Below are 27,821 nucleotides of genomic sequence, written 5' to 3'. Positions count from 1 at the left end.
TCCGAAGGTCGTGGGTTCGAATCCCAGCGAGGTCGGAAATTAATTTTTCCGAATTTAATTCCAAGGGCTTTCGCCTGGAATAACCTCGTTCCCAAGCACTACAACTTACCTATATTATCTTCTACTATTTCATTAGTGCCACGCAGTCCACATACTCTCATCTTTGCATATATTATGGTCATTCAGCGGTAATTCTTTAAAATAAAGCCCCGGGTTGTTTCGCTTTTTTTTGTAGGGAAATATTTTAAATTCCAATAACGAAGAAATCGAGATGAGATAAGGACTGAAACTGAGAAGGTTAGGAAAAAAAAATTATTTTGATTGTTTTCTTTTTTGTCTTCGTCTTTCTATTTCCCAAGCTAGGTAATAAGGTAATCCCAATAAGGTAAGAGCCGTTATTTTTAAGCACCGAGTGTTTTTAATAAGTTAAAAACATCGATGTTTCTGCCTGCATATCAACGTCCAATCCATCAAGTCAAGGAGTTTTAACTGAAATAACTGAATAACTGATAACTGAAATCCGTTCAGGAAAAAAAAAAGACGTTGAAAAAAACTTTTTTTTTTTGTCGTAATCCAACCTACCTTAGCAAATATAGACGTCTTATCACTTGGATATAGCAAGACAGGTTGGATTAAAGAAACAATACTTGGAATTATTTTGTTGTGACGCAATGTTATTTGTTCTTCTGAATCTCCTTTCCTTGCTGGGTACTGGAATATCTATAAATATAACTTAATAGATCACTGATTTTTTCCTTGTTGTTGTAATTGCTTAAATATGTTGATGATGCGGTCTTAGTTATTACATTTTAAATACAATATTCTTTAGCATGTTTTTTTTAATATACGTAGACCCTGGAAAACCATGGGCAAATTTAGTTTAATTTCGATTTCGAATATCGAAGTGTTTACTAAAGCGACATGAAAATTAAAACTTAAGAAGTGACTTTCCTAACAAAAAACTCTTGACGAATCTTTGATCTTTTGAATTAAAAAATGCGCGACGAAAGTTATTTAAATGATTAAATATTTTAGGTAAATTTATTAAACATTTTGTTTTGAAACATTTAATGACGTTTCCTTTTCATTTCGCCGAAACGTTTGGTTTCTTGTCCATGAGGTAGTTAATTTCGGTATTAGTAGAGACTTTTAGATGCGACCACGAGTACGAGAATGAGCACGAGTACGAGTTTTTAACTTTTAAAGAGAGGCACACATTTTTTTGTAGTCGTATTCGGTGCGTAGATTGAAACTTTACATGGTAAAAAATCGGGAATCGACTGCGATTTAGTGTTACCCATGTGCACAACACCAATTTTAAAACTCGTACTCGATTTCGTACTCGTCGTCGGATCTAAAAGTCGCTGGTTTTGCAAGTGCATGTGATAAATGCAAGAACTAGATCGGGCTTTTCTTTTGAAAGGTTTCTGGGGCACATTTAGGTCAGGACTTGTGCAAATTATTTGGAATAAATTATCAAAGTATAATTGGCGCTTTCGTTTTTTTCGAATTAATCTTCCGGATCCGCATTTTTGCATACGTAATTAGCTTGTTGTGCAACGACGTCTCAAAAGCATGCACACTCGCACGGCTCGCTTTAAAATCAAAATGCTTCATTTAAAACGTAAATACAGACTAATATTTGCTCAAACCCTCTCTCATAATTTCTTTACAATTTATAACTAATCGATATTTTTAAATTAATTGTCATAAGAAAAATTAAAGGAGATCATAATGCTTCGAACGGCAAAGATCAAACCCTTGAATGTGCGTAGAAAACTATTTATTTTGCTTCTGAAATCAAATAGAACCTTAAAATGAATATTGCTATGAGCCTCATGTTCCTTTGTGATCAGACTTTGAAGCCAAAACAGTTAATATAGATACATAAATATAGGTTATAAGTTCAAGAACCATAACGAGTCATTGCTGAACGAATTTGTTTTAAGCTATCGCTTATCGTAATTCGTGCAGAAAATACTGTTCAAGTAGATGAATCATGGATAGATAAACCAAAACAAACTTTTGCCCATGATGTTCATTGTTAATTCTTAGAAATCATCGCTGCGAAATCATCCCGCTATCTTATCGGCTTGAAATCCTTGTTTGCAAAAATGATAAATTAATATTTCTAGCTGGGCTGTCTTGAATTACGGCAGTCAACCAAATAGAGCATGCGTAATCATAAACCTGTGCCACGTAATCTGCTAGCTCCGCCCTTTTATAATCACTTGATTGACACTTTGATTCACATCTGATACATGATAATTGATTTGGACTATAGAAAGGAACCCTATAGCAGATACCCGCAAAGGTCGCTTGGGTAATTTCCTGAAGACCCCTGGGTAACTATTATACTTTGGGTAACTTTGCCATTTTGTCACGGAGAAAAAATAGAAATAAAAAAATGAAAAAATAAATAACATTTATATCTCGTATATTACAGGTATCCCAGTAATAAGCTTTAAATGGATCAATAAGATACTGAAACTTAAGAGTTTCGGCAATGGAAAAAATGTCTAAGAATTTTTCATAGCCAAAACTAGCCCATGGGGTGTCTGATGGTGGGTTGCGTACATGTGACAAAATTTGTAAGTGGGAAAGTAGTAATGTCGAAAATAAAACTCGTGCTAAGGAAATGATTAGTGCATTTCAATTTGATATTTTCACTTCATGGTTTTCAATTTGGGAGACATTATCTTCATCTCGAATAAAAATAGTAATTAAAGATGTAGAAAATATTTTTGCCTTTTATCGATCTATTTATTGGGAACTTCATGAAACTCGCATTCACATGCATACATTCATTTTTAAAATCAGATTAAACGTAGATTCATTATGTCTTTTGTCGTTATTATTCTATTAGATAGAAATTCTCGAAAGTGTGCTGTGTTGATGAGTCGATGTTCCGTGTATCGATGCGGTTCACTATAAATACAATCAAAGAGATTCTTAGAATCAACCTGTGTGATCTAATACAAACTACAATAGACTTACCGAATGTGTCCCTATGGAATTCAGAAGAAAAACTCGATAACAATCTCCAATATTCCTCTTGATAGCTAAAATTTATAACTAAAATTCACGTGCTGTATTAACCATCTTAGTTCTACCTCAATAGTTCCCAGTGTCTCTCGGACAAATCATCTGGGCCTGGTGACCTGTCGCGCACAAAAGATTTTTCCCAATTACATTTTAACATTTCACTTGTATCTAAGTTGGGCTCCCTGTGCCCATTCTTATCAGATGCTTGAAGATGAGAGGCTGGAAATTTCCATTTTCTCTTCACTCACTAATGCTTCGCCGCCTTATACATCCTTTTGTAAGTAAAGACCAACAATTAAACATAGGAAGTTACAACAATTTAGCTAAAAATCGAAAACGTAATTTGTCTAAGGGCGCACTACCTATCTGGAAATATTTCTTAATGAGTGCTTTTGAATTTTAGCTATCATTTTCTTAGCTTCCATTATTGTGTTTTTATGCCACGTTATATTGAATTCAATTTTATCCCAAATGCCCAAATTCAAAGGATATATGGTAATTTTAAATTGATTTCCATAAATGTCTGGCAACCAAGTATAGACAAAAGGACAAACAATGGAAGTTAAAACAATTTAGAAAAAAATTAAATCGAAAACGTAACTCGTGTAGTATCGAATTGGCTATCTATATATCCGGGAATATTTCTATGCTTCTGAAATTTAACTATATATTTCTTAGCTTACGTATTTGCGTTTAAATGACACGTTATATTGGATTTACAGTTTTATATCTAAAATACTTTTATGAAATTGAAAGATTAGGAAAGAATTTCAATTAATATCTGGCAAGTGTTACTTTTTTTATTACAGCAGTTGTTGTGAAGCACATCAACTTTATTAAGTAATTTTCTTCTCATTCGAAACCTATGCAAATAACATAATTGCAACCAAGATAAATGTATAGATATAATTGCATCGATTTATTTAAAATAAGATAATTTTTTTCCTGATATATTCATATAAATGGCTTATGAGCAAGGTTACCAATTCTACGAGCAGACTTGTTCTTCTGGCTACTGAACACAGCCACCCGAACATATGTCATTAACAACCTGCTAGAAAGACATTATATGTAGCTTGTGGCAAAAAGAGCAAACATACTATGTCTAGAAAACGAAATCATTAGGTTAACCCATAAAATCTTATAAAGCTGGATACGAGCTTTTATGTAGTTAATAGTTAGATATTGCTCGAATAGCAGGTAGCAAATGGTTACAAAACGTAAGACTATACAATTGGCTCCACTAGCACCAACCTTTCTTTGTCACATTTTCAAAAAGTAGATTATATCAGTGGTGATTTAAAGGGGCACTTGGATGAAAATCAATGAAAATTGGAAATGACTCAAAACTTGGTTAAACTTATCTATATGGCCCAGGTAGTAGCCAAGCAACATGTTTCCTTCACACTCGAAATTGGGGGGAAAAATTATCAGTTTTATTCAGCATCTAAATCGTGAGTAAATTAAGTCATTTACTCAACTCTATTGTTCTTTTCACTTTTAACCCAAAATCTTTCAACAGGAAGTGGCTTCGAGGCTAAAATTTTCACTAATCTGATTTTCCGCGCGAGCAGAGCACCATACTTAAGAAATTTAATCATGATTTTTTATGGCTTGGCTGACGTCACTTACGTCCGTCCGTCCGTGTACACAACACAGGAATCCCGCTTGATGTCAAAGCAAAACTACTCACAAATGCGGCTCTCAAATGCACAGAAACAAATCGCTTTAGGACAAGTCATAGACTAAAACCAATTTAAAAAAAAACTTTCATGTAGTCAAAGATGGATCAAGAAGTGTTCTTCAAGAATTCAGATGCGTGTTTTTTAGCAAACAATCGTATATATATATTTTTTTTGACAAGCATTTTTCTCGACGAATCGACAAATCAAAGACTTTCTCTCAAAACTTTTAATAATACATTGTGTGGATAAACTTAATTTATTTTAATGCTGGATGAAATATAACACGAAGAGCATATTACAACGAATATTCGTCCTTTATTTAGCTTTATAAATCTTTAACAATTCAGTTGTTTTTTTAACCAACTATCGTATGCTTTTCTTTCATGAAAAATGCAGCTTTGTCATATTCGCCTCCTATCGAGGGGTCTTATGCGCAAATAAAAGAAGACTTTCATTCAATAATGTTATTATCTTTCTATAGATAATTTATTTAATTATTGAATGAAATATAAATTTACACCAAATATTCAACTGTTTATTAAGCTCTTCGAGCAAGCATGATTATAAAAATGAGCTTAAATTTGTGTGGTTGAGAGATGTTATTATATAGACAAAGACTTTCACTTTAAAAAGCTAGAAAATATCAATTCTAAAAACAACACGACAATTTTAAATTTGAAAGACATGTTTCGACTTGTCACAAAGCCGTCTTCAGTTAAGTGAAGCTAATTACAATTTACAAGGTTATATATAGGCGTTTTCAAAAGTAAGTTTTTAAAAGAAGTTTTCTTCGTAAGCTTAAGAAACTAGGATTTTTTCAATATGATAACACTTACTTCGATATTTATCCTGAAGGAACTCACCCTGCTAGAATTTATGGTTTACCTAAATTACATAAGGTTAAAACCCCTGGGTCCCCACCACCTTTTCGCCCTATTGTTTCTTCTATAGGTACTTATAATTACAACTTAGCTAAATTCTTATGTGGTCTTCTTAATAGCATAATACCTAATGAACACACTGCAACTGACTCCTTCACTTTTGTTAATGATTTTCAATCTTTTAATTGTAAAAATAAGTTTTTGGTGTCTTCTGATGTTGCAATTCTTTTTACTAATATTCCATTAACTGAAACTATTAACATTTCTGTTGACCTTATTCTCACTAATCATCCTAATCTTAAAATTTCTAAGTCTGATCTTAAGAAATTATTTTCTTTTTCAACTTGTCAAACTCATTTTTTATTCAATGGTCTTGTGTATGATCAGATAGATGGTATTGCCATGGGTTCTCCCTTAGCTCCTGTTCTTGCCAATCTTTTCATGGGTTTTCATGAGGATCAATGGCTTAAGAATTACCATAAACCTGATTCTGTACTTTTCTATCGTAGATATGTTTATGATATTTTCTACATTTTTAATAATGAGACTGACGCTACTAACTTTTTCAATTATCTTAACCTTCAGCATCCTAACATTAAATTTACTCTTGAAAAAGAAATTAACAATTGCCTTTTTTTTTTTTTTTTTGGATGTTAAGATTAACAAGTTAACTGATAATTGTGTTACTTCTATTCACCGTAAAAAAACTTATACTGGTCTTCTCACTAATTTCAGTAGTTTTACCTCTTTTTCCTATAAGATTGGTTTAATTCTCACTTTAATAGATAGAGCCTTTAAAATTAACAGTACTGATTATGGTTTCAAAAAGGATGTAAATGATATCAAAACTATTTTACAACGTAATCTGTTTCCTTCTTATCTAATAGATAAAGTTACCACAGACTATCTTAACAAGCAGTCTAGATCTGATAATAAGACAATCAAAAACGTTTATTTAGTAACTAAATATTTTAAGCTACCTTTCTTTGGTAAATACTCGTCTTTTGCTCAGAGAAAAAATACGGTTTTTGTCTAAACGCTTTTGTAAAAATATTGATATTAAGTTAGTTTTTTCTTCCTTTAAGTTAAATTGTTTGTTTTCCGTTAAAGATCCCATTCCTTTTGCTCTTGCATCACGTGTGGTATATAAATTTACTTGTGTGGGTTGTAATACTCATTATATTGGTGAAACTGTTCGCCATTTTTCTACACGTATCAATGAGCACCTTTTTACGGATAAGTCATCACATGTATTCAAACATTTAGCTTCTTCTCCCAATTGTAAGGAATCTGTTTCATTTGAATGTTTTAAGATGATAGATTCTGCTGTCACTGGTTATCAGTTGAAAATAAAAGAAGCTCTTTTCATCGATAGTTGTAAACCTGAGCTTAATACTGAGGTCAAAAATTTCAACAATACTATTCATATGTAATTTTATATTGGTTACTGTTTATTTTACGCTTATCTTTTGTTTTAAGAATTTTCGAACCGTTGTAATTTTATACTTTTGAAAACGCCTATGTATAACCTTGTGAATTGTAATTAGCTTCACTTAACTGAAGATGGCTTTGTGACAAGTCGAAACATGTCTTTCAAATTTAAAAGTGTTGTGTTGTTTTTGAAATTGATTTGCTCTTTTGTGCTATTACGCTCATATGCTAAAATATATTCAAAAACGCCAATTTACTGACAAGAAATTCGTCATTTTGTATTTTGCATTGCCTTTGCATTATTTTCTATTTTGTCTCAGTTGTTCTTGTCAAGTTTAACTGAATATAAACTTCGTCTCGTTCTGTAAAAGACGTAATTAAGTAAGTATATTTTCTGCTCACCTTAACCAGTTTTCAAGTCAGTTTTTTAGCCTTGATTTGTCCTAAATCTCCAGATTTTCGATTTCAATGAAAGAACATCCGGGTTAAATTTCACTAAGCTTGATTTTGTATTGGATTATCTGTAGTTATCTTTCGTTTTTTTAAAGTAAAATAGATTAAAAGCCTAAAACAGTCGGCCTTGGAAAACGTTGTCGAAGAGTCTTCAAAGAACAAAACTAGCCCCTGGGGGTGGTGGTGAGTTGTGGACAAAATTCCTAAGTGGGAGAGTATACTCGCGCAAAACAAACAAACAAACAAACAATGTAGTGTACTTCGATTTGATTTCACTGCATGGTTTTTATTATTGGAGAAATTATCTTCATCTCGAATAAAAAATAATTGAAGATTTTTTCCCCGATCTTATTTTTACCCTTCAGTTTCATTCAAATTGTTCTCCCTGTGACTTTCGTATCGGGAGCTCCGCTTTTAGGCAGTGCCTAAATATATATATTAATTGAGTCATATTATCCCCGAATACTTCAATTATTCGGACTTCGTCAAAAATTGGGGCGTTTTCATCCAAGCGCCCCTTTAAAATCAAATTTTCACCCCGTATTTTAATTATATTTTAATAAAATCCATGAATTTTGGATAAGCGTGGTGTTCTTTAAATATATATATAATCCAAGTGAGAAAATATTCATGTAGGCAAAGTGTGCTTATGTCTCTAAGCGCTAAAAGTGTCCGTAGCCTTGGACCTTGTTTTCCCTGTTACGATGACGGCACTGCTAGGACTGCTGTGATACTTACCGACATGGAACCGGCATGTTGTTCTTGCCAGTTTACTTATGGTGTGCATTTTCAGTTGTAGGTTTTGTGCTTCAAAGTATATATGACTTTAAATATTAAGAATTCGAGAACGAAAGTTAAGTGTCGCGAAAGTGAAGCTATTGTGGATAATCAGACGGACAATCATTTTTATTTCAAAAGCGTCTTCAGACCTTCGTAGCTAATACCGATCTGGCCGAAGAACAAGCTCAAGCATTTGATACCATTTAATACAGTAGATACCAGGGTGAAATCACTAGGGGAGTGCAATTCTCAATACCCCTTGTCCATCAGATTGCTAGTTAGGGCAATAATAACTAACGCGCTGATTGGTTTGTGGCTGTAACATTCCCATTCCGACTTCGAATTTCAAATGATTAACTGCAAAGCTATCGGTATTGACTTATCAGATCTTAAAGAAACTCAAATAATAGTCATAGCTATCATTTCGCAGTCAGGCGTTTGAGATTCATACCCGGAATGCTGTGACATTTAAAAATATATATATCCAGAATGAGAAATTCACAGTGGCATATATAAGTTAATCATAATAAATCATGCGCGCTCATTGGTTACAATTTACGTCTTATGCTTCTATATTCAATGTTCTATAATTTAATTTATTATTAATTTAATATCTACATATTATTTACAATATTTGTGGCAATGATGTATGGGATAGACAATCACAAGCCGAAGGCGAGTGATTGTATATCCCATACGACATTGTGACGAATATTGTAAACTATTAATTTATTGAGAATGTCATTTGAGCTTTAATAGTTTAAAAAGGCATTCAGTAGTTAGTTTTAAAGGTTTTGTGATTCAAAAGAAACATAAATAGAAGCTAAATCCAATCGTACAATGCACTCTTGGTTGATAAAAATATGTTCTTAAAAACGAAGTCAATCACGGGTGAAAATGACATCCCCTTGGAAAAGTGAAAAAGGTTTTTGCATGAATACAATTTTACTATGCAACAACGGATCGATGCAGACAGTTTGTAGCAAGTTTCGAAATGTCTCGCTTTCAAAAGCCAAAGACTGAACAAGAAGAGAAATTGTGGCTGGAAGATACAACGCCTAAAAACACCAAAAATAGGAAAAAAAGTGGAGCCTGTCGTTCCAGGTGGGAGGAATTTTCATGTAACGATATCCGCTAAAAAACTCAAGATCTCACAATGAAGATAACTGAAATGTCGCCTGAAAGTTTAAACTTTTGGATGACAAAGTTTATTGGAGAGACTGTTAACAAATCTGGTGGCCGATATCCTCCTAAACTCTTTATCCTAAACAGGCACATTTTGGAAGTCAATGCCTAGAAGGTATTAAACATGCTGAATAAGAGTGATAAACGGTGGGCTTTTGCGAATTTATTCTAAACATCGATGTTGTTATTATGAGGCTTTTTGGTTACGATTTTTATTCAGTATTTTTGACTTTCAGATGATATTCTGGCTATATAAATTCAAATGCCATCTACTTCTAGTGTTAATATGAACTTGCAAGCAACGCAATATTCAATAATTGTACAGTAGTGGACTTTATCTGTAAGTGTAATGCTTACAGGCTAAGAAGATGAAAGAAATTTACATTACTAAGCAATGTAACAGATAGCTAGTTTGCCAAACTATGAATATTAAAAATTGTGTAAGAATATATTGCTACGAATGTTTTCATTTAACCTTGACATTTCAGTACGCTTTTGATACAGAATACTAATAGATCTATTATAATATTGTATTGTTATAATTCATTAATCCCAACCTTTTCCTGGTAGCTATTCAAACCCTCCCCATGCTTTTAGTTTCTTTGGGTATGTATCTTGTATACAAGTAATTGCATGTGACACAAATAGTGAGTCCGGATTGGACAGAACGCTGAATGAATTATTAATGAATATTATATTTATATCTAAATACATATACAGTCAATGTCATTAACGTTGCCCACCGAAAAAAAACATACGGATTATAAATCAATTGGTTTTGAGGGTTAAAAAAGTAAAATTGCATTATGCATCTCATTAGGTATTTGTATAAATGCATAAATGTATACTACAACGTTTCTGCAATTACTATGACTTTCTGTAAAAAAAAATATCAGGGAGGATATCCCATTATTTAATTAATCAATTAATTTAACTTTTAACTTGATGTAGAACCAATGCTGAAAACATTGAGTTAGGGGTCATAGGCACTTTAAGGCCATGTTTATGATGTCATAACATGCCAAAAAAACTTTATATTGTAACTGGTTGTCGCCATTCTGGATTTTGAGCATGTACAGGAAGATTGTTGCTGCTTGCAGCTTGATGATAATGATGATTGATTTATACTTATCAGCACTATTTTTTTTATCTTTTTTACATAGGTTAAAAAGGATGGACTCTTTTCTGCTAATATTCCGTCTTATACTTACTTGGTTTACACTTCAAATGCATATTAACTTGTCAGGTAGGAGCAAAAAACAACAATAACAATAGAGGTTAAGTAATACATACAGTATTAGTGACCCTGTTGTAACGGTATATTTCACTGCCGCAACGTGTAACACAGACGTTGTAAACGAATTGTTAAAATCCTCAATAATTTATTAGAAAACCTTTGGGACATTTTCAATTCAGTTTGCTTATTAGATACAACCACTAGTGCTGTATCAGAAAAGTATAGATTACGTTCTTTCATTAGTTGTGGCATAAAATAGGAAAATTTAATGACTTTTAGAGGGTATATTGTTTTATTTGTTGTCCTAGCAGTAGTAGTAGTAGCATCATTTTAACATTTTCATTATTATTATTATTATTATTATTATTATTATTATTATTATTATCATTATTATTATTATTTTATTTAAATACACCTTAATAGTCTATGCATGTCTTAATAGAAATAAAAATACACTCGCTCCAAAGCTACTAAAGTTCCAATGCTTAATATTTTAAGATAATTATAAACAAAAATAAAATGAAAGAGCATAGGATCTAAAGTTCATAATCTCAATTATTATGATTATTATTAATTATTATGGCAAGTTTTATTCGTCTGTATATATCATGTTTACATTGACCAGCGGACTAAGTCTAGGCTGGTTAAGGTGGCTGCCTACTTTTGGAAATTGATTTAGGCTTTTTTTAAAACTTCGATTTTCCGAATTGAAATTTAATGCTGATTCCAAATCTGGAAAGAAAAATAGGGTGTCCCGAGCTTTTTTTGAGATAATCAGCATTTAATGGAAGCCTACGCACGAGCTTTTGGAGTAAAAATTGCGCCACCGGAAGTGATAAGAAAAAAATTAAGATTCATAAGGTAATAGTTATTTGCAGACTGCATGATTGCACGAACGAAGGCTAGTCAATCCTTCTACAATAATACATGGAAATTTTCGACAAAAAGACAGAGAGATACATTGATTTGTCATATTTTGTAGTTTCGGTGCTCTTAAAAAATCTCATAAAGTCGAACAAAAATCCCTACAAAAATCTATTTTTTCACGTGTTCCTGATTTAAACTTTTCCTAAAATGTTGATATTACCTAGATTTTTAGGAGTTTTTTCGAATGAGCTATCAAAAAATATAGAGTCCCGTGCAAAATTTGAGGGTTTTGCCCTGTTGAAGCTCAAAACGCGTATGGTTCTTCAATAAAATCTTGTAGATTTTTCAGCGGTTTTTGAGCGCGCGCACATCGTGGGCTCAAATCGAACGTTTAAAAGTAGGCAGCCACCTTAAGTTCATCATTTTTTTTCAATCCTTTCTTCAGCTTATGCATATTCATATAACTTCTTGACTATATTAACGTTCTGGCTTAAAATCCATTTCTGACATCGTTCTATAAGAAAGTTCACTTCCCTGTCTGTATTTGTAATTGTTCTTAGGTCTTTTCTTAGCTGTTCGTGATGTCCTGCGAGAAAGTCAAACACTATGTTAATCTGATTTACACTTGAGCTTTTGCACTCTATTTTGATGCCTGCACGTAGTTCCGTGTATTTTTCTTGTTTTTCAACAGTTCTCTCCGCAATCTTACCAACTTGACAAACTGTGCCTTCAAATAGTGTCCAAGCATTAGTTTCTTTATCTTTTACAACTATGTCGGGTTTATTGGCACTGTTTTCTGGAGCTTTCTCAAGTTGAAAGGGTACATTCCAGTAAAGTTTTGCCTTTTCATTTTGAAGTACTGCTGATGGTAGACTTTGTTGGTACCATGGCTTTCCATTGTCGCTTTCCTGAAAGTTGTACTTTTCCAGCAAACAGTTGGTATATCGGTCTCAGCATTCTGTCGTGTCTGGCTGTGTAAAGGCTTTTGGCGATCTTTGAGCAGCCACTCAGTACATGTGTTGTTGATTCTGTAGCCATATGGCACATTCTGCATTTGGTGTCTGTGATGGTCATCTGTACTTTGCTTTGTTGGTAGTAGTTGTTGGCGTATGTTCTTGTTTACGCTGTAGACAATATCGGGAATGTTTTTCCATTTCTTCAGGATCTGGTTGGCTGTTGGTGAAATCTGTTTGTCTTGGAGTTGTTGGTTTGTGTAGGCTCCAAGCCATGTCTGCTGTTTTGTTTCTTTTATATACTTCTCCGTGATCTTTGATCGCAGCAGCTCTTTTATTGATTTTGGTGAGGGTGAGGTTATCGTTTTGATCTCGTTGGCAGGTGTAGGGTCTTTACTTGTAGGTATTTTAGTGCCTGTATCATCAAAGTCGCACGTGATGTTATATTCCGCTGCGTACTTGGTGGCCTGTTTGAAAATTGACCTTCTACCTTGCGCGATTCTATTCATTTCAAGCGTTCTTGCATGCTTGATCCTCTTGTCTTTGGTGTTGTTGATATAGTTTGCCATTGTGATTGTTGTTAATCTGAAAGTGTCCTCAACGCTTTTCATGCCGCTTCCTCCTAGTTCTTCTGGTAGGTAGAGTAGTTTGATGGATTCGTGATGGTGCATTCCTCCTTCATTATAGACTTGTTCCTCTAGTTGCGTCGAGTTCTCATATTTACCGAGAAATTTGTAATAATCGTTAGTGTCTAGCACTTTGAGCCCTTTATTGTCAGATATTTTTACACTTTCTTCATTTATTTCTATTTTACCTCGTAAGATGTTGACTGTTGCGCACTTGTCCAAACCCCAGAAAAGTCCGATGTCTTCAAACATACTCTTTGTTGTCTTTGTTATTAATAGCGCCTTTTGAGCTGACTTGTGGTATGTCTTTAGATCGTCAACGTAAAGTAAGTGTGTTAGCTTCTCTTGCTTGTTGTGTGAGTATGTGTATCCTTCTGTGGTTCTTAACCACCACGCTATTGGATTGAGGCAGAGTGTGAATAATCTAACGCAGAACGAGTCTCCTTGTAGAATTCCTTGCTTCAGACGTATTTTCAATTTTCCAATTTTCTCTTTCTTGTCTTCAATCTTGACCTCTAGTGTGATGGACCATTTCTTCATTGTGTTCTTAATAAAGTTCTTTATCTTCGTTGGAACGTTGTGTATTCGTAAGGTGAGAGCCAGCCATTCATGATTAATTCAGTCGAAAGCTTTCTTCACATCAATCCATACACATGAGAGGTTTTTCTTTCTATCTCTTGCTTCTTCTAGTGTTGTTTTATCAATTATCAGGTTGTCTATGCATCCCATTGAGTTTGTAAAGCACCCTCTCTGGTCTAGCTGCATGTACTGGTGTTTTTCTTGGTGTTCTTTAAGTTTACTGTCTACGACTGATGTTATTGTCTTATACATTGTATTGAGCAACGTGATTGGACGATGATCTTTGGCTTGTGGATCTTCTTTCTTCGGAATCATAATGCACTTTCCTTCTACGAGCCAGTCTGGTAGTGGTATGTCGTTGTCGAAAATTGTGCTTATAGCCTTTGCAAGTCCTTTATTATTATTATCATTATTATTATTATCATTATTATTATTATCATTATTATTATTATCATTATTATTATTATCATTATTATTATTATCATTATTATTATTATCATTATTATTATTATCATTATTATTATTATCATTATTATTATTATCATTATTATTATTATCATTATTATTATTATTGTATTTGTTCATTGGAATTTGTAGCCGCCATTTTGGCAAAGGGTCTAATCAGAAATTGGAAAAATAAAAAAAATAAAATAAAAATGAAAAATGCTGGTTAAGAAATAGCTATGGACGCTGCAAATTACAGGCCCAATGTTAAATATAATTGAACCGAGCGATAGATGAAATCCTAGTAAATATAGCGCAAATTCTAAACTATATATCTGATGAGTCCCTTTGTCTCTGACTTTATTCCTGTTCTTTTTAACCAACTGTGCGGTCTCTGTTTGTGGACATCCGTGCTTTGTTGACGAAAAATTGGACCAAAACCATTCGCAAAAATAAATTTCTTCAAACTACCTTTTTGCTTTCTAACATTTTGCCATCATACTTTCAATATTGAAAGTAGAGTGCTCACACTAAATCCGTGAAACAAATACTAATTTTAAGCACTAAATAGTGATAATTAAACAATAGAAAACAAAGGATTCTGTATGAAATAGTACTAATTAGTACTATTTAATGTTCACGGTTTTAGTGCGTGCACTCTACTAGGAAATGCTCAAAATACTATGTTTTTAGAATTTTGATTTTTTATAGCATAACTTTTTTTTATAATAACGCTAAAAGTGACAATAACGTCACAGCTATTGTAGAATATATCTAATAAATGAGATATATCAAATATATTAGCGTTTTACTGAAGTTGCACACTAATATAACAGCAATACATATTTAGAAGTTCACTTCGCGACATCTGGTGCTGTAAAATCGCTTTTTACTTTTTCAGTGACGTCATCGGTATGACGCCATCAAAATCTGATTCCTAATAATTGACAATTTATGCGAATTGTACCATTACACGGGGAATGTTAATTATCGCTTTTCAAAAATATGTGTTTTGTTTTAACCAGGTGCTTAAACTTAATTTTAATCAAAGATGTAACATTTTATTATGATGTCATTATGACGTCCAATTTTGACATTGAGTAAACCAAAGTGACACTCTATCTCAATACTCTCTGAAAACTTCATTTAATTAGATGGAATATTTTTTGAAAATATGACGGATTTGTTTAAATACATTTTATTTGATCGAGTTCTCCAAAATCAAAATTAAAGTATATAAATAATAAAATCAAACTGAGAAAACTAATAAAACTAATAATAGTAAAAAAATCTTATAGATATATGTATACGGAAATATAAAATATAAAATTATGATACCAAGATAGAAAGATGAAAAAAGGTAGAGTGATGGACGTAAAGTACCATAGAAAACTATGAAAACAAGCAAACAAAAATTATTTTCCCAATTCAGACCATTCCTCCATTCCTATTTCACCTTTTCCTGTTCCCTTGCAGGTTGCTCTTCAAATTCTATTAGAACTGAAAACTCCAGGGAACAAGTTGTTTTAAATCACAACAGTACAAACGTAGAGTTAAAATGGACATTTACTCTTAATCAAAACGAGAAAATTACCAGTGTTAAAATCATAAGAAGAGTGAGTTACGGAAATGAAAAGAAAGAAGCTTTTCTGTTGAAATATTACGTTGGCTCAAAATGGTCTTTGAAAACAAACTCATCATTATATGGTTTCAAACATAATTACAAAGAACATTCTACGTCTGGATATTTCAGGTTTACAATCAAAGATATCACTTTGCAGGAAGACAACGATGATGGGTCAAAATTCAGTTATCCCTCTAATATGTTATTTTACGTACTTCAACTCGAATATTATCAAGACAACAACGAAAAGGAATGCGAAATTCAACTGTTGATTTTGTGTAAGCAGATTGATGCACGTTATGTTTTATTTAACAATCATAGCGCAATAGCTGTTATCTTAGTTCAGCACGCCACCCCAACAAACCAGCAGTATTGTGAAGAGTGTAGCATGAAAACGAGACTATCAGGTCAAACTTCGGCCTGATAACTTGTTTAGACTGAAGTTTACTACAAATCTTTATATTATCACGACGATTTGATAGTTATCTTTACAATACAAAAAACAAAATTCATCTTACTAACTATGGTCAAACACTAAAGAACTATGCATGAACAGTAGTTTGAAGGCTGCAGAAAGCAAACAGGAATTATCGTGGCTTTTGCTACCATAGGTAATATAAAAATACTCGCTGTATTGCACTTGGCTCTTCAAATTATATACTTCGAGACACTGAGTTACCAAGACGTCTTACATTTATAGTCGGCATTTCGAACGTTAATGCGTCATTAAGCCATTGGGAGGACAGATGATTGATTTGAAGCTAAGATCTATGCAGTCCAATCTTTATATACACTAGCGATCCCACTATGCGAAGAGGCTCTTGCTAAAACACTGCCATAGGTGAACTATGCTACGTAAGACAGTCAATTTTGTTCTTTAGTTCTCAAGTATGTCAAAAAAGTTATTCGAATCTTAAATGTCCTATCTTCGTTTAGAAAAAGGGAGCGAATAGCTTTGCAGATTCGGAAACTTACGGACAGTTACATGTATGTATGTACGTACGTACGTACGTACGTACGTACGTACGTACGTATGTATGTATGTATGTATGTATGTATGTATGTATGTATGTATGTATGTATGTATGTATGTATGTATGTATGTATGTATGTATGTATGTATGTATGTATGTATGTATGTATGTATGTATGTATGTATGTGTGTGTGTGTGTGTGTGTGTGTGTGGTGTGTGTGTGTGTGTGTGTATGGATGTATGTGTGTGTGTGTGTGTGTGTACGTGTGTGTGATGAATGGATGGATGGACGGATGGATGGATGGATGGATGGATGGATGGATGGATGGATGGATGGATGGATGGATGGATGGAAGGATGGATGGATTTTCTTAATAAGCAGTTGCTTGGATAAGCATAATACTAAAAAGGACAGCGATAGGAAACATATAGTTTTTACTTCACGACTTCATGTGGTTTGTGTGATGCAGACTATATTTGCTATACTATGAGGCATTTACACGAACGCTGTGATGAACATAAACTTCCAACTTCTAGCATTAGCAAACATTTAAAAAATGATCATGGTTTCGTTCCTAAAGACCTTAGTAACCATTTTAGGATCTTAAGAAAATGCACCAACAAGTTCGATTGTTTGATTTTTGAAATGCTTTTTATTAGAGAAAGGTCACCCTCTCTGAATGTACATAGCGACTATATTAAGGCTAAGCTCTTTATATAACTACCATTCTACTTAACAATACCTATTGTTATATTATGTAAATTTCATTTGATTTATATTCACTTCCAATCTTCTTGCTTTCTTACACTTGATAATGGCGTCATGACGACTAAGAAACGTCGTATTATTAAAACCGTTACCAGTTTCGTATCTTTATCTTTTTTGATTATCATTATCATCATCATCATCATCATCATCATCATCATCATCAACATTTCCCAAAATCGATGATATCGTGTTTTGAACCTTATAGGACATTGTACGACTCGTTATTCGATTGACACCAAGTAAGTGATAGTTAGAAAGGCATCATTTTATCGATAGTTGCTCTAATTTTCGTTCAAAGTCACTTGAAATCGTCAAATTCCGACTCTTTGTTCCGTCGTAGTTTTGTTTATGTTCCCTTTGCTTATTCAGAACTGAATAATGGCATCAGTGTCTAGAGGACCAAGTATTATTTTTGGGGGCAAATAGGAACATAAATAGTCGTTAATCGGAACAAAATGTTCCGTTTAGTTGAAAACAGGAACGACAAGGTTCCTTTAAGCTGCACGTGAGGCTGAAAATTGTTCCTATTCAATTTATTATCGGAACGAGTGGTCCTCATTTGTGTTCCTTTGAACATTGATTGTTCCTTTTTGCATGCAAGGGAACACCTGTTCCCTTGTTGAAGCATTCCTTTTTTCAAAAGCGTTCCTCTTTGACAGCAACAGGAACAAACGTTCCTATCGTTGATATCTCAGTTAGGAACAAAATGTTCCTAATTGCAAAGGTGACTGTTCTTGGTACATTGACAAACCGACAATGTAACGAACAGTAGTACAGGACGAGTTCAAACATGCTCATTTATACACGGGTGTGTATAGATACATATATGCATATATATGCGTGTGTATATGCCTGGGTATATATATATATATATATATATATATATATATATGTATGTTATGTTTAATAAACGAGCAGGAGTGTTTTATCGGGTATGAAACACGAGGCGCAGCCGAGTGGTTTTAGACCCGATAAACCACGATCTGCGAGATTATTGAACGGCTTAGAAAACTTATGATGTTTGTTCTCATTGTGTACCGATTTTTTTACGAAATGAACCAAGTTTGATAGAGAAAATCCAAGTTAAAGTTTATGCAAATGAAGACGAATCTTTATCAGATTTAAAATCACCTTCATGGTCATGATTTCTATTGTGTTTTCTTCATGAATTATTAATGAGTTTTCTAAATATATTTAGAAAACTCATTAATAATTCATGAAGAAAACACAATAATCGTGTATATATATATACACTTGATTGCAAAAAGGTAGTATATATCAGTATATTTAATGATATGCAAAACAGAAAAATCGCTTTATTTATTATTTGTTTCATTCAATAAACGTCAATTTATATATTTATATATTTATATATATATATATACTTGATTGCAGAAAGGTTGTAGTATACATTTATACAAATACCTAATTTATTCAGTTTTTTCTTTGCTTTTTTTCGATCTTTTCGCGCGTTTGTTATTTTATAAAACAAATCAAAAACAGTTTTCTGTGTTTGATACTCTGATCAAAACACTTGGGATGTTGGGAGAACACTCGAGAAGCTGGAAACCACTCCGCTACGCGTCGTGGTTTCCTACGCTCCTCTCGTGTTCTCCCAACATCCCGCGTGTTTTGATCAGAGTATTAAACACAGAAAACTGTTTTTGATTTGTTAATTAGTTAGAAAGAAGAAAAAATACTTTGTATAACGAAGATATCTATCAAAGTCTCTAGAAGATTTGTGGTAATTTTGTTAGCGAATCTCGACGCCATAGTGTTGCTATAATGCTACGCTTATGAAAATGCCACTGGTTTGTCGGAGTGGCGTGCTCAACTGCTATAACTCAACTGCCTTGCCGTAAAAGCGTCGTGTTCAATACGAGCGGTGAGATAAAAAGCTGCCAGTGAGAGCTATTGGATTTTAAGCTAGATATTGTGTAACGAATTAGTGGAAAGGGGAAAGAGAAAGAAAGGAGAGTCTGACACAAACACTATACTGAACGCTTTCCACACCTTTTGGCTCGCGTAATGAGTACACATAATATTAGCCAATAAGATTTCCTTTCAGTTTGGAAGTTGACTTGTCACCCTTATAAAAACTTGGGACTAGCAAAAAAATTTGTTGTCGTTAACTGACATTGATCGATAGGGAGAAATTCCAAAGTTTTGAGATCTTTGTCAAAAAAAATCAATTAAGAGCTACATGGACTGTTATTGTTTGTCATTCTACTTCGAGTAAAAAAATTTGCTCTTCATTTGGAGGTAAAACAGTAATTCGAGCGGACATGTTGCGAACTGTTGGGACTTTTTCAGTAAATTATGGAAAATCAGGGCGGTTCGTAAGACTATGGATTCGCAGGGGAAAATTTTGAGATATGAGGGACTCTATTTTTTCTAAATTCCTTTCAGCTTGAGACGATTGATAAATCATATCTAGATGTTGAATTGTTCGTTTTAAGATTTTAAAAGTCTTTCTAAGACTCCTTCGTCTTGAACAAAGCTGCGAGCCGTTGTTTATTAAACAAACAACCACGAATCATTAAATCAATCAATCAGTTCCATTGATTGTCCGGCATGCTCGGTATGAAAACTTTTATTTATTTTGATACATTTCAGCTCAACAAATTAAATATATGAAAAATAGAAATACTCAAATAATCAAATAATCAAATATTTTATAAGGATTTGTATGTTTAAATGTAATGCTCCTTTTCCCAATATGCAAACCTTTATAAAATATTAGTTTTTTTTTCGCTTTTTATTAGCTCAATTGAAACTCTGCCTCCCTAGTATCGAGGTGCTCTTATTTCTTATGGTTCATTTTGAAATAAATGCCAGTTTTAGGGATGGGAATGGGGTCACGTTAGTGCAAGTTTTCCTTTACCCTCCACCATCAAGAGCGAAATCTTACTTTTTATCCCTCTCTGTTTTTGTATATAGCTTTTCCTCGTATCAACTATCTGACCTCAAGCCATCATGGCAAACAAGGAGATTCAATAACATTAAGATGTAATGCCTCTGGATATCCAGCACCTCGTATTACATGGACACACAGAGATACGAACAGAACATTTGCTAATTCCAGTGTGACGTCATTCAACATCACTGGTAAAGAATCAGGAGGAAAGTATTGCTGTCACGTGTCAAACGATTTTGGGGAAGAGACTAATTGTACGTTCCTTAAAGTGATAGGTAAACGGCTCATTTTACATAAACTTGCATTTGTTCTTTGTTGATGATGTTGTTTTTTTCTTCTTCTTCTTCTTCTTTTCATCATTATTTTAAATTTTCTGTCGCGGGCTATAATCTAGACATGAAAGTGGGAAAATCAGTCAGCTCACAGACTTGTTAACCTTGATTTTCATAATATGGAAATGTTACAGAGCTCAAGTGATAACCTCAGCCATATAAAATTAAGCGTTAAATGAGCGTTTTTTACCAATTTTCAAACTAATACTTGGATATATTTTGATTTTCTAAATAAATGTTCTGGAAGTTCTAAATCGAAAACAAAAAAAAAAAAAAAAAAAAAAAGGTTATGCACTTTAGGAAAGAGCAGAGGCCAGGTACCAATTACATAGAGCTGTTTTCATACGACGTTGAAAAAACGTAATTTACGGCATGGACCGCACCTTGCCGTGACCGTGTCAGCATTGTGCATTAAAAACCACTTGACGTGTCTGCGCCGTGCCCCGCCGTAACCGTGCCATGTGTCGTGACTTTTCACACGCATACGAAATCTAAGCTAAAAACTACTCCAACTAGTATTTATTTGTCTTTTTGGGCCCGAGAAAGACTGAAAAAAGTCAAGTAATCTTTTTTTTTCACACAAGAATATAATACTGTGAAAAAAAAATCGTCCAACTTTAATAGCAGTTAAGTCAGTTGATCGCAAAAGCAAAATATTACTATTAATCTTTCTTATTTTTGCAGCTTTACCTCGTATCAACTATCTGACATCGCACCTGTCTGGTAATCAAGGAGATTCAATAACATTAAGATGTAATGCCTCTGGTAATCCAGCACCTCGTGTAACATGGACACACAAGGATACCAAGAGAACAATAGCTAATTCCAGTGTGACGTCATTCAACATCACTGGTAAAGCATCAGTTGGAAAGTATTGCTGTCACGTGTCAAACGATTTTGGGGAAGAGACCAATTGCTCGTCCATTGAAGTATTAGGTAAACGGCTTTACACAAACTTACATTTTTTCTTTTCTTTTTTTTTCTTTTTTCTTTCTTTCTTTCTTTCTTTCTTTCGTACGATGGAACGCCCAAGGTACCAACCCACCAACCAACCATAAAAAAATAATAAAAAATAAAAATAAAAATAAAAATAAAAATAAAAATAAAAATAAAAATAAAAATAAAAATAAAAATAAAAATAAAAAAATTACCGGATTTAAGGGTAAGAAAAGTCCAGGCCATGAATTTTTATTATCAACCCGAACGATATCGAAAATTTGCTAAATGTTTTCATCGGTTAATCGTTTCCGGGTAATGATAGACAAAGATATGTTAGATAGACAAAGACATAGTATGTCAGTATAGTAAACAGGGAGCAACTTACAATAAACTCAGTGGACCGGTCGAAAAGGTAAAGATCGTACCCTTTCACTCTTGTTTAAATAACCTGGGTTTACAAGTAGTAATGGATAAACGCCCTGGGCTGTCATAAAATGTGTCCCAACATCTAGCGCACATTTGTTGGGTCAAATGTTTAGATTGATCTTTTTGCATGGTCTGCCAACAATGTTGGATCAAAACATAGATAGTAGTTAACTGTGATCGAAATTTTGGCTACAAATGTTGGGTAACGTCGAATGCCGTGTTAAATGCTAGCTGAATTTTGTGTCAGGAATGATTTCAGGGCCATTATCGGGTCTTTGCAAAAGGATATGGGATTACGGAAGCTTATGCGTTAAATGATTCCTTGTACAGCCAAGGGCGAATCCAGCCAAAATTATAGGGGAGGGGCTCATTGAGTTTAGGGGGGCTAATTGAGTTTCTTCCGTCACAACGGAAAACAATATAAAAAAGCATCGTTTTTTACTGCTGAAGGGGGGAGGGACTTCAGTCCCCCTTTGCTTGCCCCTGGATCCGCCCTTAATAGCCTCTTTACATATCAGTTTATCGTTTTACTGATTGTGCTGAATGTACTGAGCATGCAAGTATGATCCAAGCGAACCAAGAGAGGCAGATAAAAAGATAAATTTGAATGACGTATTTATATTTTCTTTTCTGGTCTGATTATTTTGATTATGTGTCTTGCCATTGTTGTTATATAGAATATCAACCGATAGATACAGAGCTGACATCGCAAATAAACTGTACAACAGCAAATAAAACATTCAAAATATTATGTAAGGCAGACGCATCACCATCAGTGCAATACTTCATCCAACAAGGGAACAAAACAATGGTCAATTCCTCTGATGGTAACGCCACAATTACTACATCAGAGAATGGATATCTTAATTTCAGTTGTAGTGCAAAGAACAAATATGGACAAGGAAAAACAGCGCATCTTGAAATACCAATCTGTCGTAAGTAGCAGTCTTAATTCTCTTTAGATATTGATCTTTTGGAAGGAAAAAAAATCATCACATTTATTAAAAATGTCATTATAAGGAGCATTACTTATCATGTTTAGAAAATTGCACTACACCTTTTCAATACGCTAGCGCTTGCCCAACGGCTTTCACTCTGAATAATAATCGACAAGAAAATGAACCAATCAATAATGATAATAATAATAAGTATATGTAATAGGACTTCATGCTGTCCAATTAAGAAGTAATTTGACGTGGAAAATTCCGAGGACTGACAAAATTGGATGAGGCCGTAGGCCGAGTCCAATTTGGCAGTCAGAGGAATTTTTCGAGTGTAATTATTTCTTGATTGGGGAGCATGAAATCCCATTACCTATTAATTATATAGCTGCTTAATTAATCCCATATCAACAAGACCTGTCCAATTAAGAAAATAATTGGACAGTTACCTATATGGGATTAATGAGAAGCTGTTATGATACTTGTTGTCCAAATAACGCGTTCAGTTCTTTACTTAGATTTTCGTCATGAGCGCCTAAGAAGGCACAAACATTAATATTGACAATTGTTTTTCTTTTCCTTTTCATTTTTTTAAGGAGATAACTTGGAAGATAATGGTATGTCTTTATGTGATCAACACGATCAACACATTTGAACCTTAAACTCATTAGATTTAAAACTGAGTACTTTACATGTGCATTAATCCACTGAAGAAAGAATGGATAGTTTGATATTTTGTTTGCTCACTTCACAACAGTCAATCAGAATAAGCAAAGCAATTCAATCAACATTTAGAATTAAAAGAGGCATTAGAACATATTGTTTGTTTTCCAATTAAGTCATGATCAATTTATTTCAAGTTTTCTATATTGTTTTTTGTTTAAACAAAGAAAATGGTTTTACCTTAAATACAATAAGATATTTTTGATTTTTTTTTTTTTTTTTTAATATTTCAGATGACGATGGATCCATTCTTCCTCCTGAAAATCTGCTGCAAATAATCATAGTTATCATCGTCTGTGCTCTACTATTTGCTGTTGCCTTGATACTGGTTTATGTTCTTATTTCGCGAAAACGGAAGCGGTCAAAACGTGATGTTGCCAGTGGTAAATGAGAAGATAATGCATTTCTTTAATTACGTCAGATTAATGAACTATTTCTGCGATTTCTGCGACCGCATCTTGGATCGCAATGCATTATAAGCGTCCAGGGGCAAATGGAGCTTTATAACGAAAATGAGGTCGATTGATATTAACTAAAAGAGAATACAACGAAGGAAATAAGACGACACATCATCGATCACATTTACCATAAAAGAAAGACAAACACACGAGACTATATATATATATTCCGTCACTGTTGACCTTTTATTTTGCCCCCTGGCAAGATGGCTGCCGCATCATAATTGATTCGAACATTTTAAAAACTAACATAAAGAAGAAATGTCAAGCTAATTTTCCCTTAAAAATCCTTTTATATATTTATTATTACGATCTGAAACTCCAACTGTTTACTAATATCGAGGTCCCCTAATATTTTTTTTGTAATCATTTTGAAGCAACTGATAGATTCAAGGGATGGGGTCACCTGACCTGTTAGTGGAAATCACCTATTTTCAAACAATAATTACCCTTCACATCTCCCTGATTTTCCTCTTTATCACTTTCAGGCAAACAGCAGCAAGACCGGGGGTAAGATCCAAAATAATCTCTTAAAGTCATATATCACATTAAAAAAAGATTACTGTTGTTTGAGTGGCCGCATGGTTGATTGCTATTTTTTAAATTTGTTTGCTAATTGGTTCGTTGTTTAGTTAGTTGTTTGGTTGGTAAGTTTTTTTTTTTTTTTTTTTTTTTTTTTTTTTTTGCTTTGTTTTGTTTTGTTTTGCTTTTTTTCTTCTTCTTGTTTTGGTTAGTTTTTTTAGTGTTTATTAGGTGGTTGGTTGGTAGTATTGGTTTCGGTTAGGTTAAGTGGGTGTCAGTTGTTCGGCCTAATCTTTTCTGTTTTAAGTCTCATATATCTGTTTTTTTATATATGTACTTAATGTTGCCGTTTTTTTATTTTTTATTTTCTTCAAATTCACGGATGTTGTGAAATACTAAGCGTTTTTTTTTTAATTAGGGCAAATCAATGGGCCGAAGAGTGTCCGCATGGAGAACCAGTTGATGCAATACGAGTGAGAAGTGTAATTCACGCATCTGCAAGCAATGCTGATTACGCCAGCGTAGAAGAGACTGGATACAAACGGGTTACCACTTCTAAAACAGTACAACAACCAACACATGACGAGACATCCAGTTCCAAGAAAGTGAAATCTAACGTGGAACCCGTGTATGCTATAGTCATTAAAAACAAAAAGAAGGTAGGTTTGCATTATTTTTTAGGAAAATAATAAAATTGAAATGAATATGTCCGGATTACTTTGAATAAACCATTTTAGAGTTCGTATACTATTACTGTTCTTATTGTTTCTTGACTACAGATATATTTACCCCTGCATTTTTCCAGTGTTTTGAGGGACATTTGCAACATATTTATTGCTTTGAAGTTTTTCTTACTTCGAAATTTTGGACTGCTGGTCCGATGGTCTTCGTTAATTGAAAGTTAATTGACTTTCGTTGGAGATGAATGGGGGGTAATTGATATACAACTAGCAAATTTAAAGTCAAAACATGTCAACACAGTTCTAAAAGTAATATATCTGAGTATTTCAATTGACCCCCCCCCCCCCCCTCCCCGTCAAAACTCAATTATTACCGGAAGTGACATCTATTGATAGTAACCTATTAGGGGAGCTAGAGCCCACCAACTCTCCCTCTCCGGAGTCCCTGGAAAGCAGGAATAGTCTAAATAAAATTAAGGCTTATCCTGAGCAACACAAAACTCCCGAAACTGGAGGCTTATCATTCACATGGTGAGCAACGAGATTTGCATACATTTATATTATTTGGTAATACTTTTTTTTCACTTTAGAATAAATCGGCTGATGTACCACTAAATTCTCTGAATGACAAGAAACCAGCTGACTTGTCCAATCCAAAACCTCAGTCAATAAACCATCCAGATCCAAAAACCTCTGATAACAAAAACAGTAACGAAGAAGAAGATGGAGTTGACAGCAGTGATCAGGGAGGATCTTGGCTGCCTTGGCCGTATTGACCATCGCCAACTTTTTCGGCCATGCGCCGCTCGCCAAGTCAGCGGATATCTTGTGTAAAATATAAACCACAGGAAGCCCAAGCTCTCTCAGGCCCGGACTTAGAGAAACAAAACCTTTTGCTACGGTATTCCTGTGCTTTGATAGGTATCCTATTACAAACGATGGCAAACGAGAGCTGAGGATTCAAGCTTTATTTTGGTACCAAACAGGCAGTATTTTGCGAATAATTTTCAAGGTTTTTGCTTCACAAAGTGCCTATTCTTGAAGAAGGATCTCCCAAATTTTCGTCTCAAATCGGAGCTTTTTGAAAGTAAAAAACGAAAAGTATAAATTCGTTCAATCGACCACAGATTCGACATCAGTAATTTAGAATGTGTGTATTTTAAGGATCAACCCCGGCAAATGAGGTAACTAGTTCTGATTTTGAGAAATCCTGTTCATAATATTTGACCTTTTGTGTTTTTCTTGCAATTTAACAAAGCACTTATGGCAAGAAAGCTGTTAAAATCTAACTATCGAGACGAAAAGGTTTTTCCAAACAAATTAAAGTATGTTTGGTAAAAAGTAAATGCTTTAATGTTATATATTGTTCTTCTACCCCGGCAATTGGAAAACTGTTTACACAGAAATTTATAAATCGAAAAATCTGACTTAACTCGCTTAACACTTTCAAGCGACACCGCTGCATTTGTACGCGAGCGCATGACCGGCCTGAAAGAGCTTGGGCTTCCTGTGGTATTTATTTTATACATGATATCCGCTGACTTGGCGAGCGGCGCATGGCCGGAATAGTTGGCGATGTTGAACACGTCAGTTTGAGTCTTTACAACAAAAACGTTTTGAGCCAATACCACATTAATTATCTCATAGTTCGGGTAAAGTTTTTTATGAATTGTATATTTTTAATATTAGAAGATAATATAGGTAAGTTGTAGTGCTTGGGAACGAGGTTATTCCGGGCGAAAGCCCTTGTAATTAAATTCGGAAAAATTAATTTCCGACCTCGCTGTGATTCCCAGCGAGGTCGGAAATTAATTTTTCCGAATTTAATTACAAGGGCTTTCGCCCGGAATAACCTCGTTCCCAAGCACTACAACTTACCTATATTATCTTCTACTATTTCATTAGTGCCACGCGGTCCACATACTCTCATATTTTTAATATTAGGTAAGCATATATTTCAAAAAAGTTGGTCACCCCAAAAAAATTAGTTTTTTCTGCCCAAAATGATAGGTAAAAAAAACATCTATATGTTTCAACTGCTGTTATACAACTTGTCTTGATGGCCTAGTTTTATATTATCTAATTACAGTAACAGTCTCATCTAATGCAGGCATCCTCAAGCAATTAAATAATTACACTTTTTTTTTTAAATATAAAGTATTAAAGAAAGAAAATTCATGCCTTATGTTTAACGTTTGAAGATTCCTGCAATCTCGTTTAATCTGTATTAGCTTCGTAGGTATTGGTGACTGGCGTATCGAAATACGGTATATTTTTTTAAACAACTTAAAAGTTGCTAAAGAAACAAGTCATCTAATGACAATTTTATTGTAACTAGATTATTGATTTT

At 33.8% G+C, this 27,821-nt stretch overlaps 2 protein-coding genes across 3 annotated transcripts; both read left to right on the top strand.

Moving 5' to 3' along the window:
- Positions 1-245: 245 nt before the first annotated feature.
- Positions 246-27,250, top strand: LOC116299073 (neural cell adhesion molecule 1-like). 2 transcript variants are annotated; one of them, XM_089040452.1, is made up of 11 exons: positions 246-297; positions 10,624-10,706; positions 15,643-16,068; positions 20,474-20,725; positions 21,467-21,718; positions 22,825-23,082; positions 23,685-23,705; positions 24,045-24,194; positions 24,758-24,779; positions 25,210-25,450; positions 26,062-27,250. In XM_089040452.1, the coding sequence occupies exons 2-11, from the start codon at positions 10,634-10,636 to the stop codon at positions 26,245-26,247; spliced, it is 1,881 nt and encodes a 626-aa protein (XP_088896578.1). In that variant the 5' UTR covers positions 246-297; positions 10,624-10,633; the 3' UTR covers positions 26,248-27,250. The 2 variants fall into 2 exon arrangements, with proteins under 2 accessions (XP_088896578.1, XP_088896579.1); XM_089040453.1 differs by lacking the exon at positions 15,643-16,068.
- Positions 4,253-7,044, top strand: LOC148905616 (uncharacterized). The gene is made up of 3 exons (XM_089040597.1): positions 4,253-4,265; positions 5,586-6,103; positions 6,925-7,044. The coding sequence occupies exons 1-3, from the start codon at positions 4,253-4,255 to the stop codon at positions 7,042-7,044; spliced, it is 651 nt and encodes a 216-aa protein (XP_088896723.1).
- Positions 27,251-27,821: the final 571 nt, after the last annotated feature.

The sequence above is a fragment of the Actinia tenebrosa genome, unplaced genomic scaffold, assembly GCF_029948245.1.
Source record: "Actinia tenebrosa isolate PJP-AT-01 unplaced genomic scaffold, QUT_ActTen_1.0 PGA_scaffold7__59_contigs__length_16204524, whole genome shotgun sequence".
Lineage (NCBI taxonomy): Eukaryota > Metazoa > Cnidaria > Anthozoa > Actiniaria > Actiniidae > Actinia > Actinia tenebrosa.
This window is presented reverse-complemented; position numbering and strand designations above follow the sequence as displayed.